This window comes from Lepidochelys kempii, chromosome 1, assembly GCF_965140265.1.
Source record: "Lepidochelys kempii isolate rLepKem1 chromosome 1, rLepKem1.hap2, whole genome shotgun sequence".
In the NCBI taxonomy this organism is placed as follows: domain Eukaryota; kingdom Metazoa; phylum Chordata; order Testudines; family Cheloniidae; genus Lepidochelys; species Lepidochelys kempii.
This window is the reverse complement of record NC_133256.1, coordinates 190,168,946-190,184,878: the sequence shown is the minus strand read 5'-3', so window position 1 is coordinate 190,184,878 and position 15,933 is coordinate 190,168,946. Positions and strand designations below refer to the sequence as shown.

Below are 15,933 nucleotides of genomic sequence, written 5' to 3'. Positions count from 1 at the left end.
TTGTGAACAAGGTGTTGCATTGTTGTGCTCTGACTGATCTTGGGAAATGTCCCATAATCCCCTTAAATCAAGTGGCCACTCTTGTCATTGTTCTGAACTTGTTGTAGGAATGCTGATATGCCCTTTCAAAGCTCTGTTTCTGACAGCTGGCTGCTTATCTACTCTGGGACAAAGGAACCATTACTGAGGAATGCTGCTTGCTTTGAGTGTGTGAGAGGGAGGTGGGGGGGGTCTGCTGCTGTCTGAACTTACAAGACAGCATGCTGACATGCTCTCAGCTCCCCCAAAACCCACTCTCTCTCCCTCTATATACACACAACACACTCCCTGTCACAGTCATCTTCCCCGCCCCCCCCCCCCACATTTGAAAAGCCACTTGCAAGCTGGGATAGCTACTACAATGCACTGCTCTTTGTGGCATTGCAAGTGCTGCTAATGTAGCCACAGCAGTGCACTTCCAGCTGAGAGTGTAAACACGTGGCAGCGTTCTCCCTGCTGCGGTCTCCAAAGGCTGGTTTAGCTCCCAGCGCTCTACAACTGCAAGTGTAGCCATGCCCTCAGTAAAGATGCGCCTACACATATGGGAGAGCTTCTCCACTTGGCGTAGTTAATCCATCTCCCTGAGAGCCAGTAGCGATGTTGATGGGAGAAGCTCTTCTGCTGCCAGGGCTGTCTAGGGGGGGTGTTAGGTCGGTATAACTACGTCACTCCAAGGCGTGGCTTCTTCCCACCCCTGCCCAGCATCGGTCTAGCGCTGCAGGGTAACACCTGCCCTTTGTCCTCAAACCTCTACTGTCTGCGCAGAGACAGCGGCTGAGGCTCACTCACCTAGTGGTGAGAGGCGACGGGGGGGGGGGTGTATCAGAAGCTGCCCTGGTTTGGGGTCAGGGTGGGGGTGTCTGCATGGTCTCCCCTCCCCTCTGAAAGCACCAACACCCCGCCCCAGCCAGCTCCTTCCCCCGCAGCCGGCCTCGAGCGGCCTCCAGGGGCGGGGCTTAGGAAAGGGGCGGAACCACAGTGCCGGGAGGTGCCCGTTTCCAGCCGGGTCCCTTTAGCTGCTGCTCCCAGGCGGCCCATGAGGGGCTGTTTACTGCCGCCCACGCAGGTTGCGGAAGCTTCGTCCCTTCCGCTGGGCTGGTTGTCAGGGTTGCGCGAGCCGTGGAGGGCGGGGGCTGCCGACAGCCCGGCGCCGGCTGCCGCTGGGCGGACGATGGGGCTGAGCGAGCGGGAGCGGGCCGGGTGCCGGGCGCTGCTGGAGCTTCTGGAGACGGAGGAGCTGACGTCGCTGACGGACACGATCACTAACCGCCTGGTGCTGCCGCAGAGCCGACAAGGCGGGTGGGGCCGGGGCGGTGCTTGGGGCCCGCTGAGGGGGAGGAAGGGGCGGGCTCTAGCGCTAGCCCCGCCCCTTTTGTCAGGCGGCCCCTGCCTTAGCGGCGGGGCGGGTCGCGCGGCACCTCGCGCTGCAGGGTTCGGCGGGTCAGTGCCCCGCCCCTCGCAGCCGCCAACGCCCCGCCCACTGAAGCGGCTCCTTGGGGTTTGGGCTTCGAGGCCTCGGCCGGTCACGGGCTGCGGCCGCCGCTCAGCTCTCGCGGGCTCCTCGGCGCCGGCGCAGTACGAGTCTCGCGCTGCGAGCTGTGCCCCCACGCGCCGCTGCCCGCGGCCTGTGGGTTCGCCCAGAACAGCGCCCAGAGCGGCCCGTGCTTTGGCCGGTCACCTGCCTCGCGCCTGTTAACCGGGCGGGGGCGGGGCTGAAGCCTCTGTTGATCTCTGAGGCCTGCGAGGTTACCCAGCTGTTGACTTCATGCCGGTCTGTCAAGTCATCGCGCCGCTCGGGTGCCTGAGCCTCTCAAGCGTGACGCGGTATTGAAATAGGAAACACTGGGGGGGGGGGGGGGGGGGGTAAACGGACTTTCTAGATTTTTTTTTTCCATTTGATGATTTCTGATATTTTTCAAAGAAAATCTCGGAGGGGTAGCCATGTTAGTCTGGATCTGTAAAAGCAGCAAAGAGTCCTGTTTGGCACCTAATAGAGTAACAGACGTATTGGAGCGTGGGCTTTCGTGGGCGAATACCCACTTGGTCGGCCCACGAAAGCTTGTGCTCCAGTACGTCTGTTAGTCTGTAAGGTGCCACAGGAGTCGTTGCCGCTTTCAAAGAAAATAATACTTCGTAATTCCTTGGTTAGGTAAATGCCATAGCTGTTTTCGTAGCCCAAAAATTACACCATGTGTGAGCCCTCGACACTTGATTTGATTGTATCCCTGTTTAGAGCCTCTTTCCTCCATGGATCTTTCTGTGGGTTAAGTCTGTTTTTTATTAGTGTATTGTGGTGGTATCCAAACAGCATCAGTACTCCATTATGCTAGGCTCTACACAAGCAGGAGAAGGAGTATTTGTGGCACCTTAGAGACTAACCAGTTTATCTGAGCATAAGCTTTCGTGAGCTACATCGGAAGTGAGCTGTAGCTCACGAAAGCTTATGCTCAGATAAATTGGTTAGTCTCTAAGGTGCCACAAGTACTCCTTTTCTTTTTGCGAATACAGACTAACACCACTGCTACTCTGAAACAAGCAGGAGAGATGTTCATACCAAAAGCAGCTTTCAATGGGTAAAATCATGGATTGTGCTCTTCTGAGAGGCACTCAGGCTTCTGAACAAATTACCAAGATAGTCAATGCTTACTGTCTTCTATGTTTGACAGTGAAATGCCTTTTCATACTTTATGAAGTAGTGTGTGTGTGTCATGTAAGTTCTATGTCCTTTAAAAAAAGTAGCGGGGGGGGGGGGAGGGTAAGGTGCAGGTCTGCATTACAACTAACTGAAACACCAGTTAATACTGCTGCTGGCATGAGTAACTTCTACTCTCAGTTGTTGAAAGAAACATGCACAGTCAGGTGGTAAATAAGTTACTAGCCCATAGGGCAAAGTATCTCTCATTTGTTTATCTTCCATTCCTTTTTGAGGACTCATTTTTATTTGTGACTGTTTTGCTTTGCTTTAACTTAAGGATTTTTGTAGTACTTATAGAACACAATAAGGATAAGTAAAGTTAACTTTAACTAAACAATCTTTTCCTAAATGTAAGGTGTTCTGAATCAAATACTAAAGTGCTTGATGTGTAACATCAGCTAAAATTAGAATTGGCTACTTTGACTTCTTTAAAGGCCAAGTTTCAGCTTGTAATATTTCCTGAGCAATGAACCCCTGAAAAATAAGGGTTTCCAATCGTAATGTGCTTTCTGTCAGAAAAATTGTATATTAAAAATGGCACCTTCCTACATTGCACAATGCATCCCCCTGGATCTTAAATATTTGGTTATTGTACATTGTAAACATTTATACTTTCATCAGCCTTCACACCTGTAATGGCTTATGGAAGGCAAATCTCACTGAACTGTGTTCTGTTTATTGCTGGCAGAATCACCACCTAAGTTCTGGTTCTAGAAATCTGCATTGTTGATGTGTGAGGTAGAAAGAACACAGCTTTTTAAATCCCAATTTGAGTTTACAGAACTGGCTGGTAGTTAACCAAAATGTTATGTATTATTGATAAAATCTAAATAGGGAAGTCGTTGACGGCAAGCAGACATTAGAACATTAGGATTTCCCTCTTGAAGATAAACTTTTCTGACTGTAACCTCGCAGAAGAAAGTATCTATCCAGGCTAGTAAAATAATTATACATTGATTAAAAACTCAACTGTTCAGAAAGACCATAAAAGGCCCTCGATTCTGTTAAATTCTCCTCTCTTTCAACCCTGTATCTATACTGTTCCTTTCCTGGGAACACAAAGAAGCCTTGCAGCATGTTCTGAAGGACATCAGATCCAGGTTTAGTCAGACCAATGGTGGAAGTGACTTTAGATTTGATTCAAGTGATCACAGCTGTTGCAGTATCATTTGGGGGGAGGAAGCTTGCGGTATCAAGAGCTAAATAATTTAGGTCAAAGCCAACTTAAATATTAACCCAAAGTAAGTTTTTAGCTAATGCATCTCAGTGAACATGTGCAGGGCTCCCTTTGCCTGAAATAAGTTGGCTACTGTGTCCTGCAGCAGCTAGAGTTTCCAGATCACTTGAAAGTGTAGTGTCCATTTGGAACACATTCTGTGAGTGGCAAAATAAACATCGTAAAAAGGTTGTCCTTTTTGACAAGCTCAAATAAAGTCCCTTTGGCAGTCACTGGACATCCAGAAGGAACTGGGGGCTCCAGCAAGACCCTCTGCTTGCATACATGATTAATGTATGCAAGCAGAGAGTTTGAGCCACTGGAGTTGTTACGGCCAAGTTGCTTCCACAACCTATAAGCATTTGTCTCTGTTTTGCATGGTTTGAATTTCATCGAGACCCAAGTGAATTATTTTTCCAGCAAATAGTTTGCCCAAAAATGCAATTTCAGGGCGCCAAAACTGTTAGCATATTAGGGAGGAATTTGGTGAGTAGTTCTGGCTGGAAAAAAGAGAATTTGTTTGAAAAAATCAAAACTGTATTGACTGTTTTGAAACAATGTTTTGATGTTTTGTTTTAAAATGTTTCATTTAGGAATTTAGCTTTACTTACTAAAAACAGACAAAATGGTGGTAAACACCCAAAAACTGGGTGGGGAGGGGAAATCCTTTTGAGTACAAAAATATGTTGTTTAATCCAAAATTAATATATATATATTTTAGGTTTTCTTTTTGGTGAGGAAAGTTTTTAAAAAAATTAGTTTAGGTTTGAACTCAACTGATTTTTTTGGGGATCTTCAATTCGGCCCCCAAACAAACTGTTCAGCTCTAGTTTCAGCCAGTTAGTTCTGATTCAAGGATCGGTTTCTGTTAGGCCATTGAGGCAACAGATACATTTCAGGCTTTTGCATATGGCTTGCTGAATGTCTTTCAATGATATGTGCATGAGTTTGATACTGGTCATCACTGAGAAAAATGTTCAAGTTGAAATTTTTACTTTAGTCAGAAAATCAACAGATTCATTTTCTAATGAGAGAAGCAGTTGCTGACTTAACTTTCTTTATTTCCAGAAGCCATTCATGCAATTTTAGTTTACAGTCAAAGTGTAGAAGAACTCTTGAAACGAAGAAAAGTCTATCGAGAAATAATTTTTAAATACCTGGCAAAAGAAGGAGTTGTGGTGCCACCTTGTTCTGAAAAACACCAGCTCATTCATCATGCAAAGCAATACTGGAGTGGGCAGCTGACAGATCGTGTTGCAGAGAGAGAGGATATTAATCCGAATAAACAGGTGAGCTTTACGTTCTGAAAGACCTAAGAATATTGCCTATGTGGAACAACTATTGTTTGTAAGTTCACTGACATTTTTTTCTCAGCCAAACTGAGATAATAGAATCATAGAATATCAGAGTTGGAAGGAACCTCAGGAGGTCATCTAGTCCAACCCCCTGCTCAAAGTAGGACCAATCCCCAACTAAATCATCCCAGCCAGGGCTTTGTCAAGCCTGACCTTAAAAACCTCAAAGGAAGGAGATTCCACCAGCTCCCTAGGTAACTCATTCCAGTGCTTCACCACCCTCGTAGTGAAAACGTTTTTCCTAATATCCAACCTAAACCTCCCCCACTGCAACTTGAGACCATTACTCTTCATTCTGTCAGCTGCTACCACTGAGAACAGTCTAGATCCATCCTCTTTGGAACCCCCTTTCAGATAATTGAAAGCAGCTATCAAATCCCCCCTCATTCTTCTCTTCTGCAGACTAAACAATCCCAGTTCCCTCAGCTTCTCCTCATAACTCATGTGTTCCAGTCCCCTAATCATTTTTGTTGCCCTCCGCTGGATGCTTTCCAATTTCTCCACATCCTTCTTGTAGTGTGGGGCCCAAAACTGGACACTGTACTCCAGATGAGGCCTCACCAATGTCGAATAGAGGGGAACGATCACGTCCCTCGATCTGCTGGCAATGCCCCTACTTATACAGCCCAAAATGCCGTTAGCCTTCTTGGCAACAAGGGCATGCTGTTGACTCATATCCAGCTTCTTGTCTGCTGTAATCCCTACGTCCTTTTCTGCAGAACTGCTGCCTAGCCATTCAATCCCTAGTCTGTTGCGGTGTGTGGGATTCTTCCGTTCTAAATGCAGGACTCTGCACTTGTCCTTGTTGAACCTCATCAGATTTCTTTTGGTCCAATCCTCTAATTTGTCTTGGTCCCTCTGTATCCTATCCCTACCCTCCAGTGTATCTACCACTCCTCCCAGTTTAGTGTCATCTGCAAACTTGCTGAGGGTGCAGTCCGCGCCATCCTCCAGATCATTAATGAAGATACTGAACAAAACCGGCCCCAGGACCGACCCTTGGGGCACTCCACTTGATACCAGCTGCCGACTAGACATGGAGCCATTGATCACTACCCATTGAGCCCGATGATCTAGCCAGCTTTCTATCCACCTTATAGTCCATTCATCCAGCCCATACTTTTTTAACTTGCTGGCAAGAATACTGTGGGAGACAGTATCAAAAGCTTTGCTAAAGACAAGGAATAACACGTCCACTGCTTTCCCCTCATCCACAGAGCCAGTTATCTTGTCATAGAAGGCAACTAGTTAAGTCAGGCATGACTTGCCCTTGGTGAATCCATGCTGACTGTTCTTGATCACTTTCCTCTCCTCTAAGTGCTTCAGAATCGATTCCTTGAGGACCTGCTCCATGATTTTTCCAGGGACTGAGGTGAGGCTGACTGGCCTGTAGTTCCCAGGATCATCCTCCTTCCCTTTTTAAAAGACGGGCATTAGCCTTTTTCCAGTCGTCTGGGACCTCCCCCGATCGCCATGAGTTTTCAGAGATAACGGCCAATGGCTCTGCAATCACATCTGCCAACTCCTTTAGCACTCTCGGATGCAACGCATCTGGTCCCATGGACTTGTGCTCGTCCAGCTTTTCTAAATAGTCCCGAACCACTTCTTTCTCCACAGAGCGCTGGTCGCCTCCTCCCCATGCTGTGCTGCCCGGTGCTGTAGTCTGGGAGCTGACCTTGTTCGTGAAGACAGAAGCAAAAAAAGCATTAAGTACATTAGCTTTTCCTACATCCCCTGTCACTAGGGTGCCTCCCTCATTCAGTAAGGGGCCCACACTTTCCTTGACTTGCTGCTTGTTGCTAACATACCTGAAGAAACCCTTCTTGTTACTCTTAACATTTCTTGCTAGCTGCAACTCCGAGTGTGATTTGGCCTTCCTGATTTCACTCCTGCATGCCTGAGCAATATTTTTATACTCATCCCTGGTCATTTGTCCAATCTTCCACTTCTTGTAAGCTTCTTTTTTGTGTTTAAGATCAGCAACGATATCACTGTTAAGCCAAGCTGTTCGTCTGCCATATTTACTATTCTTTCTACACATCGGGATGGTTTGTTCCTGTAACCTCAATAAGTACAGCCAGCTCTCCTGGACTCCTTTCCCCCTCTGTTCTCCCAGAGGATCCTGCCCATCAGTTCCCTGAGGGAGTCAGTCTGCTTTTCTGAAGTCCAGGGTCCGTATTCTGCTGCTCTCCTTTCTTCCTTGTGTTAAGATCCTGAACTTGACCATCTCATGGTCACTGCCTCCCAGGTTCCCATCCACTTTTGCTTCCCCTACTAATTCTTCCTGGTTTGTGAGCAGCAGGTCAAGAAGAGCTCTGCCCCTAGTTGGTTCCTCCAGCACTTGCACGAGGATGGTTGTGTTTTCCTGTGTTTGTAGTGGAACTGAAATTTTTCTTGGTTTAAAAGCTTCACTTAATAAAAAAAATTATCCTCTCATATTTGCAATTCGGAATCTCATATCTGGAAATTCTGTAACTATCTTGATAGAGAAAATGCCCTTTGTTCATTGGTGTCTGAGTACATAATTAACATGTTGTGTCTTCCTCACAACAACTGACTTTGAATTGCAATGAGTGGAATCAGTAGGTCACAAATTAAGACAAAATAGTACATCAGAGTCTGGATAAGTCTAAAGATGAACATGTGACTCCCATAAAGTTAATGGACATGGGAAGCGCCATAAACTTCAAGGTCACAAATGTTCTGAGAAGTGTTCTGAAAGTTTAGTCTCAATTGTTGGGAAAATAAACTGTGCTTCTCTCTCTCTCTTTTTTTTTTTTAAGCTGCTCTTCTCCCACTTTGCCAAGTGACAATAGCACCGAAACAGCACTGCTGCCCTTAGTTTTTAAGTAACAGGTCACATGGCAAATCATTTGGTTAGATGGTCCAATTGCTGTTGGCTTGCAAAAAGTAATCTTCCTTTCCATTTCTGGTATCTCTGGAAAGTGGAGAGTGAAATGCACGACAGATGTTGAAAAATTGTCACTCTTCTGAAACTTTAGGACTGGCGGCAGCGCTACCCCTGCTACCGAATAGGTCTCTTTCTAACCTCTGCTTAATATGCTGTGACTAGATATGCCTCATTATCAACAAGTTTGTGTGTGATCTGAACTTCCTCCTCATTTTATTTTGCAAAATATTTTTGGTTGGTTGGTTGGTTTTACTAGTTTATCATTCTTGGATGTAAAGTTTCTAACTTGAGGTAGCCATGATTACTATTAAGCAGTTATGTGACTCAGAGACATAATGGTCATCCATCTGACTATCAAAGAGCTATGTAGCTACTGATGTGCAATTTTGCTGACTTGTTCCCTTGGGGAAAGTAATTTGTCATGTATATATGCTACTGTTTAAGTGGCAAGAATATGCTTGCTGTTGTGCACAACACTCGCTGCCCCCACAGAATTTACAATCTAAAAGACAGACCCAGAAGATGGGACATGCTAAGGAACCTAGTTCTTCTGTTGTCTCAATAATGTACCATACTGTAAGGCTTGTGTTATTGTGACTCTGTTTTGACTGCTTTCTATAAAGCAGCAAGAGTGAAAACAACTTGCAATATTTAAGACAGTGAAGGATACATGACTGGAAATTAGATACAGTAAAAGTAAAGTGAGTTAAATACTCATTCAGAGAAACGCAGAAAGAATGGGAAATTCAGCTGTGCTTTATGGTCAGGCTTCTCCTTCCACTTACCCCTTGCGGCAGGAGTGGGGGTGAGAAGTCATGGCATCATAACTCTGGAGTATATATTTAATCTAAAATATGAAATTCAAACACAGAAGTTATTATCCGAACTTTGATTCCGGAAGATAATGATCACGACCTTCACAGTAGCTTTGTTGAACTTGCTTCTGACTTGATCTGCTTTTAAGGAATGCTGTTAATTGGCAAGTACCAAAAGATGTAGATGTGCATTGTTGGTATCTCACTCAACAAATGCAAACGAAAAAATGAGCAGTTCATCCTATAGATCTAATTCCTGTTCGTAACGTGGGGCTTGGCATTAGTAGGCTAGAACTTAATGGAAAATTAAGGATCTTTTCGTCACAAAGTTTCAGTCATAAAATATTCAGTGAAGAAACCAGCCTGTATTGTAAGAGAAAGCAAAGGATATGTCCTTAAGAACAAAGTTGGTTCGAGAGATGTGCCTACCTGGGCGACAAATGGATAACTGTCTAGTGCTCCTCTGTACGGATCCCTGACTTGCATGAATTCACTCTTCCTTTATCTGGGAAAGTATTTTTCCTCTAGATGACAGAAAACTTCCTTTTCTGAACCCCATTATCAGCCAAACCTATCTTTAAAAGTAACCCGCCAGTCTGTACTTAAAATATAACAACTTATTTCCCAAATATTTAAGTCTTCATATTTCTTCCTCCTCTGTACATGATAACATACACAGCTATAAAACACTTAAAGTTCCAATTTTCATTGTCCCCCAATACCTTTCTTAACAGTTGCTATTCTTGGTTTCATTTTATTAAATGTATTGCAATTTATCCCTATTCTATCCTCAACGAGATCTTCCCCTTGCTACTGGCTACGTATAACAACTTAGTTTCTGCTTTCATCTCCATCATTCTCCGCTACATTTGCAGGACAGACTGCAGCCTCGCCGGGCTGCTTCAAGGAAATAACCCTTCAGGTTAGTATTGGTTTAGTCCATTTGTTTCTAATACTTAGCAGTTACATAGGTTCCTCCTCTGTATATCTTAGAAATGCTTTGCAAAGGCAGGTAAGTTTAATTTCCCACCTGTAAAAACCGGGAAACCAGGGATACAGAAGTTGAGTGACTTGCCCAAGATACACAGTGAATTAGCGGAGAACCTAGTTTTAATACCGTCCTCTGTTGGAGCATGCTGCCTTGACATTTTTTAAACAAATTAAATTTAGTTTTGTGTGAGGAGCTGTGTTGATCGCTTCAGACTATTTTTTGTATTCTTTCATGCTGCCAGTGTTTGTTTTGGGTTACTATTTTAAAATATTTTTTCCAGTAGTCTTAGAGCTGATGAAAGGGTGCAGTTATGATACCCTGGGAGACTGTGATTTGGACACTTTTCTATTAGAAACATGGTGAAGATCAGACTCCCTTCACATAGGTGACCAGACAGCTTTCCGGTGGTATTGACTTTCTGTCACTAATAAAATCGATCTAGGATCAAGTAGGTAATCTAGAGGTGAAAAGTTTTATCTCCCAATAATCCTAAACTATCCAGTTCTTCCTGGGTTAGATTTTCTTTTTGTTAGCATCTTCTACTACCTCGGGTTGAAATATCAGGTAGGTTCTGAGATACTCCAGCAGCTTCAAATGTTGCATCAAGGACACACTTAAAAAATGGCTGATACTGATCAGGACTGGTTGTGTCCATCTGGTCATTTGATGGTCCAAAGCATAAAGGTAGCTTGCTAGTATCTGTCAAAGACAAATACAATAAAGGGAGACATTGAGGGTAGAGTTAATTACTGTGGCCACCTTTAGTATGAGAACTGCTACCATTGCTCCCAAGTAAATGGGGATATTTGTTTATTGAGGATATGTATTGTAAGCCATTTGGTTCTGTATTTTATCTTGGTTTGACAAGGTATTGCCATAATCTTAGGTTTTAAGTGTAAATCTTAGCTAGAATTTACTTGTACAGACAACTCCTTTTTACACAGCAAGACTAAATCATACTCTTTAGAAACTGTGTGAAAAATGTTGGCCCCATTGAAGTAAGTGTCAGAACTGCCATTGACTTAAATTGAGCTAGGATTTCATCCAGAGTTGTTGAGCTTATTCCTCAAACCAATTTTAAGTACCTTTCTCATTTCTCTTAAGAGTAACTACTTCAAGTATTTCTAAAGTGACTATTGAAGAGGTTTCTGGGCACCAACTATGGACAAGCACGCAGAATCTTCATTATTTAAGAATAGAGGTTTAGGTTGGACTTCCTTGCTTTATTCCTTCTCAAGCATTCTGTCTGAAAAACTCAGGAATGTGCAAAATAGAAAATAAAATTTTAGCACATCTAATTTTTTGAGCTGTATTAAAGACTTGTGTATAGTAAGTACCAAGCTTCTGTATTAACGGCTGCTAAATTCTTCTAAGAAAAATAAGCGAATCTTTTTTTTTTTTTGATTACAGAGCTATGAACAGAGACAAAAACAACAGGAAGAGAATGATTGGCACAGACTAGGAAGAGAATTCTGTCAGTGGTTCTTTGAACTTCTCAACTCTCAGCATCCTTTGGGGAGACAATCCAAAGAACAGTGGGGACCACAGCATTTCTGGGAGGATGTCAAACTGAAATTTTGTTACAACACGTTAGAAAAAAACATGGAAGAATACGTTGGTGCAGAATTGGTGAGCCTCCGTTTACTCTCACTGGTGAAAGAAGAGTATCTCTTACTGAACCCCAACTTGGGTGCTGGTGGACTGAAGTGTGTAATTTCTCCACATGGGTTAGTAGTGGTGGCAGTAGCTGGCACAGTACATAGAGGCAACATTTGCTTGGGCATCTTTGAACAAATCTTTGGACTCATCCGCTGTCCAGTTAGAGAGAATACCTGGAAAATAAAATTAGTGAATCTTAAAATAGTTGGAGAAAATGCTCTGGAGCCTGGGACACAAGTGCAAAAGCCGTCCATAAAATATGAATCGAACGAACTGCGAGAGCTATACGATGGGAAAGAACTGAGCTTGCTTGAACCTCAAATTCTGAGCAATGTGCGTACAGAATTGGGGGAATAACGATTGTTTGAAAAACAATACAGCAGTTGTGCATATTTGAATGTTTAAATGACTTCAGACTTGTGGTGATGTCTGTTTCTTTAGTCAGGTTTGCTAAGTTGATGACATGCCAAAGTACTGAGTGAAATACACTTAAAAAGCTCCACTGCTTTTGGGTACCCATCTTCCATACTAACATGTAATTGAGAAAGTTAACTGCACAACACATGTTTAGAAATGAAGTAACTTTATTTTTCTTTCTATTTGATGTGTTCCTCACTTACAAAAAATGTGGCTGTATTGGAATGTGGGTTGTGATAATTATGAGGAACTGGACGCCACAGGGACTTATTACAGCATATGGGGCTTCTCCCGAGGCCACTAGTTAAAGTTGGACCCCAACTATGTTGGAAAGTCATTGCCTTCAAGTGGCCGCTTAAAAGTGCATTAGGATTCTTGGTCTAATTTCTTAATGGGCCAATAACCCTCACAAAACTGGCAGCCTTGTTGGTAGTTTCAGGAGAGAAGTCAAGCACTGAATGCATGAAGAGATTTTTTCTCTTTGTCCTAAAGTTGATTCCTTCACTAAAAAATAGAGAGAACTTAATAAGATGATGTGGGGAAGCTAGCCCTGCTGCTTGCAATGTTTTTCCTGTTCTGAATCAATAGTTGTCATTTATTTTTCATTTTCCAGTAGCATTTACCTCACCTCTGCAATAAAAAAAACCCCTGCTCCCAAAATTAAATGGTTGCCATTGCATCCATTTCTTGCTCTGACTCTCTGTGGGATCAAGGAGTTAACATTGGAATTTAGTCAATTTAAGCTTCCTATAAAGCCAGATGCTTTGATTGGGTATTTGTTTTGTATATAACTTACAGGAGAGATTAATGTAATAGCTTACATGTGGTGGTTCCTGTACGTTCTCTCAGAATCAAGAATTGTATCCAATTACTGCAGACTTATTAAACTGGATATGTCAGCTTTTTAAAACAAGGAAGCTGGAACAAGAAGTAGATTTTCCAGATAAGCTCGCTCTTCCATTGCCACAAGTAATAGCAATTCAGAGGTTAAAGGGAATTCAGGTAACTTCAATAACTACACTTCTCTGTTTTCTTAATGTGTTTAAAAGTAACACAAAAGATCACGTAAAATCTTTTCTGTTTACTTGCTTCGAGTATTTGACAGTTGTTTGTCTACTCAATTTCATTATTTCTCCAATAATTATTTCCTATTTGTGTGGTCTTTCACACAACGTGGGAGAGAAGTATGCACTTTAAAGAAATGCTTAAATGTGGTTAAAACTAGTAATAAGTAGCAGGAAGACACGAGGCAAGTGTGGCGCTGAAAAAACTACTCTCGAACTCACTTTTGTGAACCAACTGATTTCTAGTTGTCCCTTTAACAACAACAACAGGATTTGTTTAAAAAGAATGTGATTATATACTGAGTGAAGGACAATGTTTGAAACATTGTTTCCTAGTGAACTGTTGAGATGAGGGCTTTCTCAGCTCCTAATTTCTAATAAGAAAAAGTAGCTTTCATTCTGAAATTCCTGTGAAGCACTTCCCTTTGCTTGCACACGTGTATTCTACTAGATTCAAGTTGATTGGTAGCCATGCATACCTATGAAAAGGGAGGGAGTGGGGGAAGTCTCTACATGCTCGTGATTTTGACTTTTGCAGTGCAGAGGAGGAAATAACTGCAAACCGAAGACTAAAAACAGTGCCTCTTTTGATTATGTAGCGATACTACCTCACTGAATATTAATTAAAGCAAATATTTGGTCTCCTGTAGAAGTGTACTGTGCTTTCCCTTCTTACTAAAATGCATAGTATTTCTAAACATGCACTAATATGAACATGACTTTATGAACATTACATTCAAAATGTAACTAGTTGTCCTTGCTAAATTAAAATTATACCAGTGTTTATGCTTTATGAACTCACTTCACTCACATCGACAGAAAGTGCACAAACAACTTCAGAAGAGAGGAATACAGCCAAACAGAACATCTGTATTCATGTTGTACAATTGTATTTGTGTCAACAAGCATGTACAGAACTCTCTTCCATTACATAACATTGTAAGCATTTTGTGCTCCCTTTCAGGTGTCTAAGACTTTCCCAGGAAGAGAGAATGGGGAAAGCAGAGAGCAACACTACCATACAAACTTGAGGGGGGAGTGGTTACCTTCAGTTCTTTCTGTATATGTCTGTCTGCTGTTAGTTTCAGCTTTGCTAACTACCTTTTTGCGGAAGGAAAAGTCAGTGACGGATTACATGGGAGAGAGTCAAAGGACACCATGGGTAATGAACAAACTAGCCTCAAATTAAAATATCTGAACAGAGGGCATGGTATCATAAAGATACTTGTAAACGCACAGCTGAGATAAAAATTTTGGTATTAATGTTAAATTTTGGGATAAGAATTTTGTTACTGATGTTAAACCTTATGATGATGCTACTTTTCAATTAATACCTGTAAACAGGTTTAAAGCTTATCACAGCAGAGAAACTATAAAAAAAAAGAAAACCCAGTTTGCTGTGTGAGAATGGAGAAACTGAGGCACACTGCCTCAGGGCCTTAACTGCTGGATGCCAAGAGAATGATAACAAACTAACGGTGACTAACTCTCTTGCAGTAAACTAAGAGGGGAGGTGTGATGCTCTGTACCTCGGAGGAACACCCCACACCCCCCCATGTTCATCTTTACAAAATGATTGTGTGGTATCCATTGCAAAGTGTGTCATGTTGGGTGTCGTTCGGAAGGCTTACAAGGCACCGAGCATGGTTGCTATAGTGCGGTTATAGTACTTGTTACAGTAATAGTATAGTAAGGTTATAGGTTATAATTATAATTTCTTGTACATAGTTATGAGGCTGATAATGTGTCCTCGTGGCTTAAAGCAAGCCCATGCAAAAACTCTCCAAGAACAGAGAGGCAGTTCACACCTTGTCAGGGCATGGATGGGACAGACCAGACCAGCCTCACAGGAACAATGGACACTGGCTTAGGTAGCAACAAACGAATCTGTTAGACCCTCAAGGGAGTCACCCCCTTCCTTTGGGCAGCTTGGGACTGTGATGAGGTAATGCCTACCTGACTTGGGGGGGAGAAATGAGCCATTCAGGGAAAGAAATGACATGATAAAAGGGAGAGACATTTTGCCATGCTCTCTCTCTCCTACCTACATCTACAGCCACCGCCACCACCACCAAGCAACTGAAACACTGATCAAAGGGGAGAGCCTGACTGAAAAGTAACCAGCCAGCCTGGGGTGAGAAGCATCTAAGTTTTTAAGGACATTGAAAGTGTTAAGATCAACTTAGAATGCGTTTTGTTTTTATTTCATTTGACCAAATCTGACTTCCTATGCTTTGACTTATAATCACTTAAAATCTACCTTTATAGTTAATAAATCTGTTTGTTTGTTCTCCCTGAAGCAGTGCATGTGTTTTACAATGTGTCAGAGACTCCCCTTGGGAGGACAAGCCCGGTACATATCAATTTCTTTGTTAAATTGACGAATTTATATAAGCTTGAAGCATCCAGCGGGCATAACTGGACACCGCAAGAGGGAGGTTCCTAGGGTTGGGTCTGGGACCGGAGATATTGGCGAGTGTCATTGGCTTACAAGTAGCTGGGAGCAGCTTATGTGCCCGAGGCTGTGCGTGAACACCCCAGGAGTTGGGGTTCTCACAGCAGAGCAGGGTAAGGCTGGCTCCCAGAGTCAAGGATTGGAGTGACTTAGCAGATCACCAGTCCAGATAACACCAGAGGGGAACATCACAATAGTTGAGGTGAGTGTCAAAGTGTGTGGCAGGCTGTCTGGAATGGCTCACAAACATAGGTGCCAAACTCAGCACAGACAGTTACAAACCAGGGCACAAACCCCAAACTGGTTGTGTGTTCTA

General features: G+C 43.1%; 1 protein-coding gene across 3 annotated transcripts; it reads left to right on the top strand.

The window, feature by feature from the left end:
• The first annotated feature begins 1,048 nt into the window (after nt 1-1,048).
• Nucleotides 1,049-15,461, top strand: C1H3orf38 (chromosome 1 C3orf38 homolog). Of its 3 annotated transcripts, none has more exons than XM_073305657.1 (4): nt 1,049-1,334; nt 5,019-5,239; nt 9,867-9,953; nt 11,433-15,461. In XM_073305657.1, the coding sequence occupies exons 1-4, from the start codon at nt 1,076-1,078 to the stop codon at nt 12,036-12,038; spliced, it is 1,173 nt and encodes a 390-aa protein (XP_073161758.1). In that variant the 5' UTR covers nt 1,049-1,075; the 3' UTR covers nt 12,039-15,461. The 3 variants fall into 3 exon arrangements, with proteins under 3 accessions (XP_073161758.1, XP_073161768.1, XP_073161779.1); XM_073305667.1 differs by having other exon boundaries at nt 1,050-1,334; nt 9,912-9,953; XM_073305678.1 differs by lacking the exon at nt 9,867-9,953 and having other exon boundaries at nt 1,057-1,334.
• Nucleotides 15,462-15,933: the final 472 nt, after the last annotated feature.

Bases quoted from the DNA above. Each gene is read 5' to 3' on its own strand.
- C1H3orf38 (XM_073305657.1), top strand. From the start codon at position 1,076: ATGAGGGGCTGTTTACTGCCGCCCACGCAGGTTGCGGAAGCTTCGTCC. The intron at 5,240-9,866 runs GTGAGCTTTACG...ATAACAACTTAG, and splicing joins ATATTAATCCGAATAAACAG to TTTCTGCTTTCATCTCCATC. The intron at 9,954-11,432 runs GTTAGTATTGGT...TTTTGATTACAG, and splicing joins TCAAGGAAATAACCCTTCAG to AGCTATGAACAGAGACAAAA.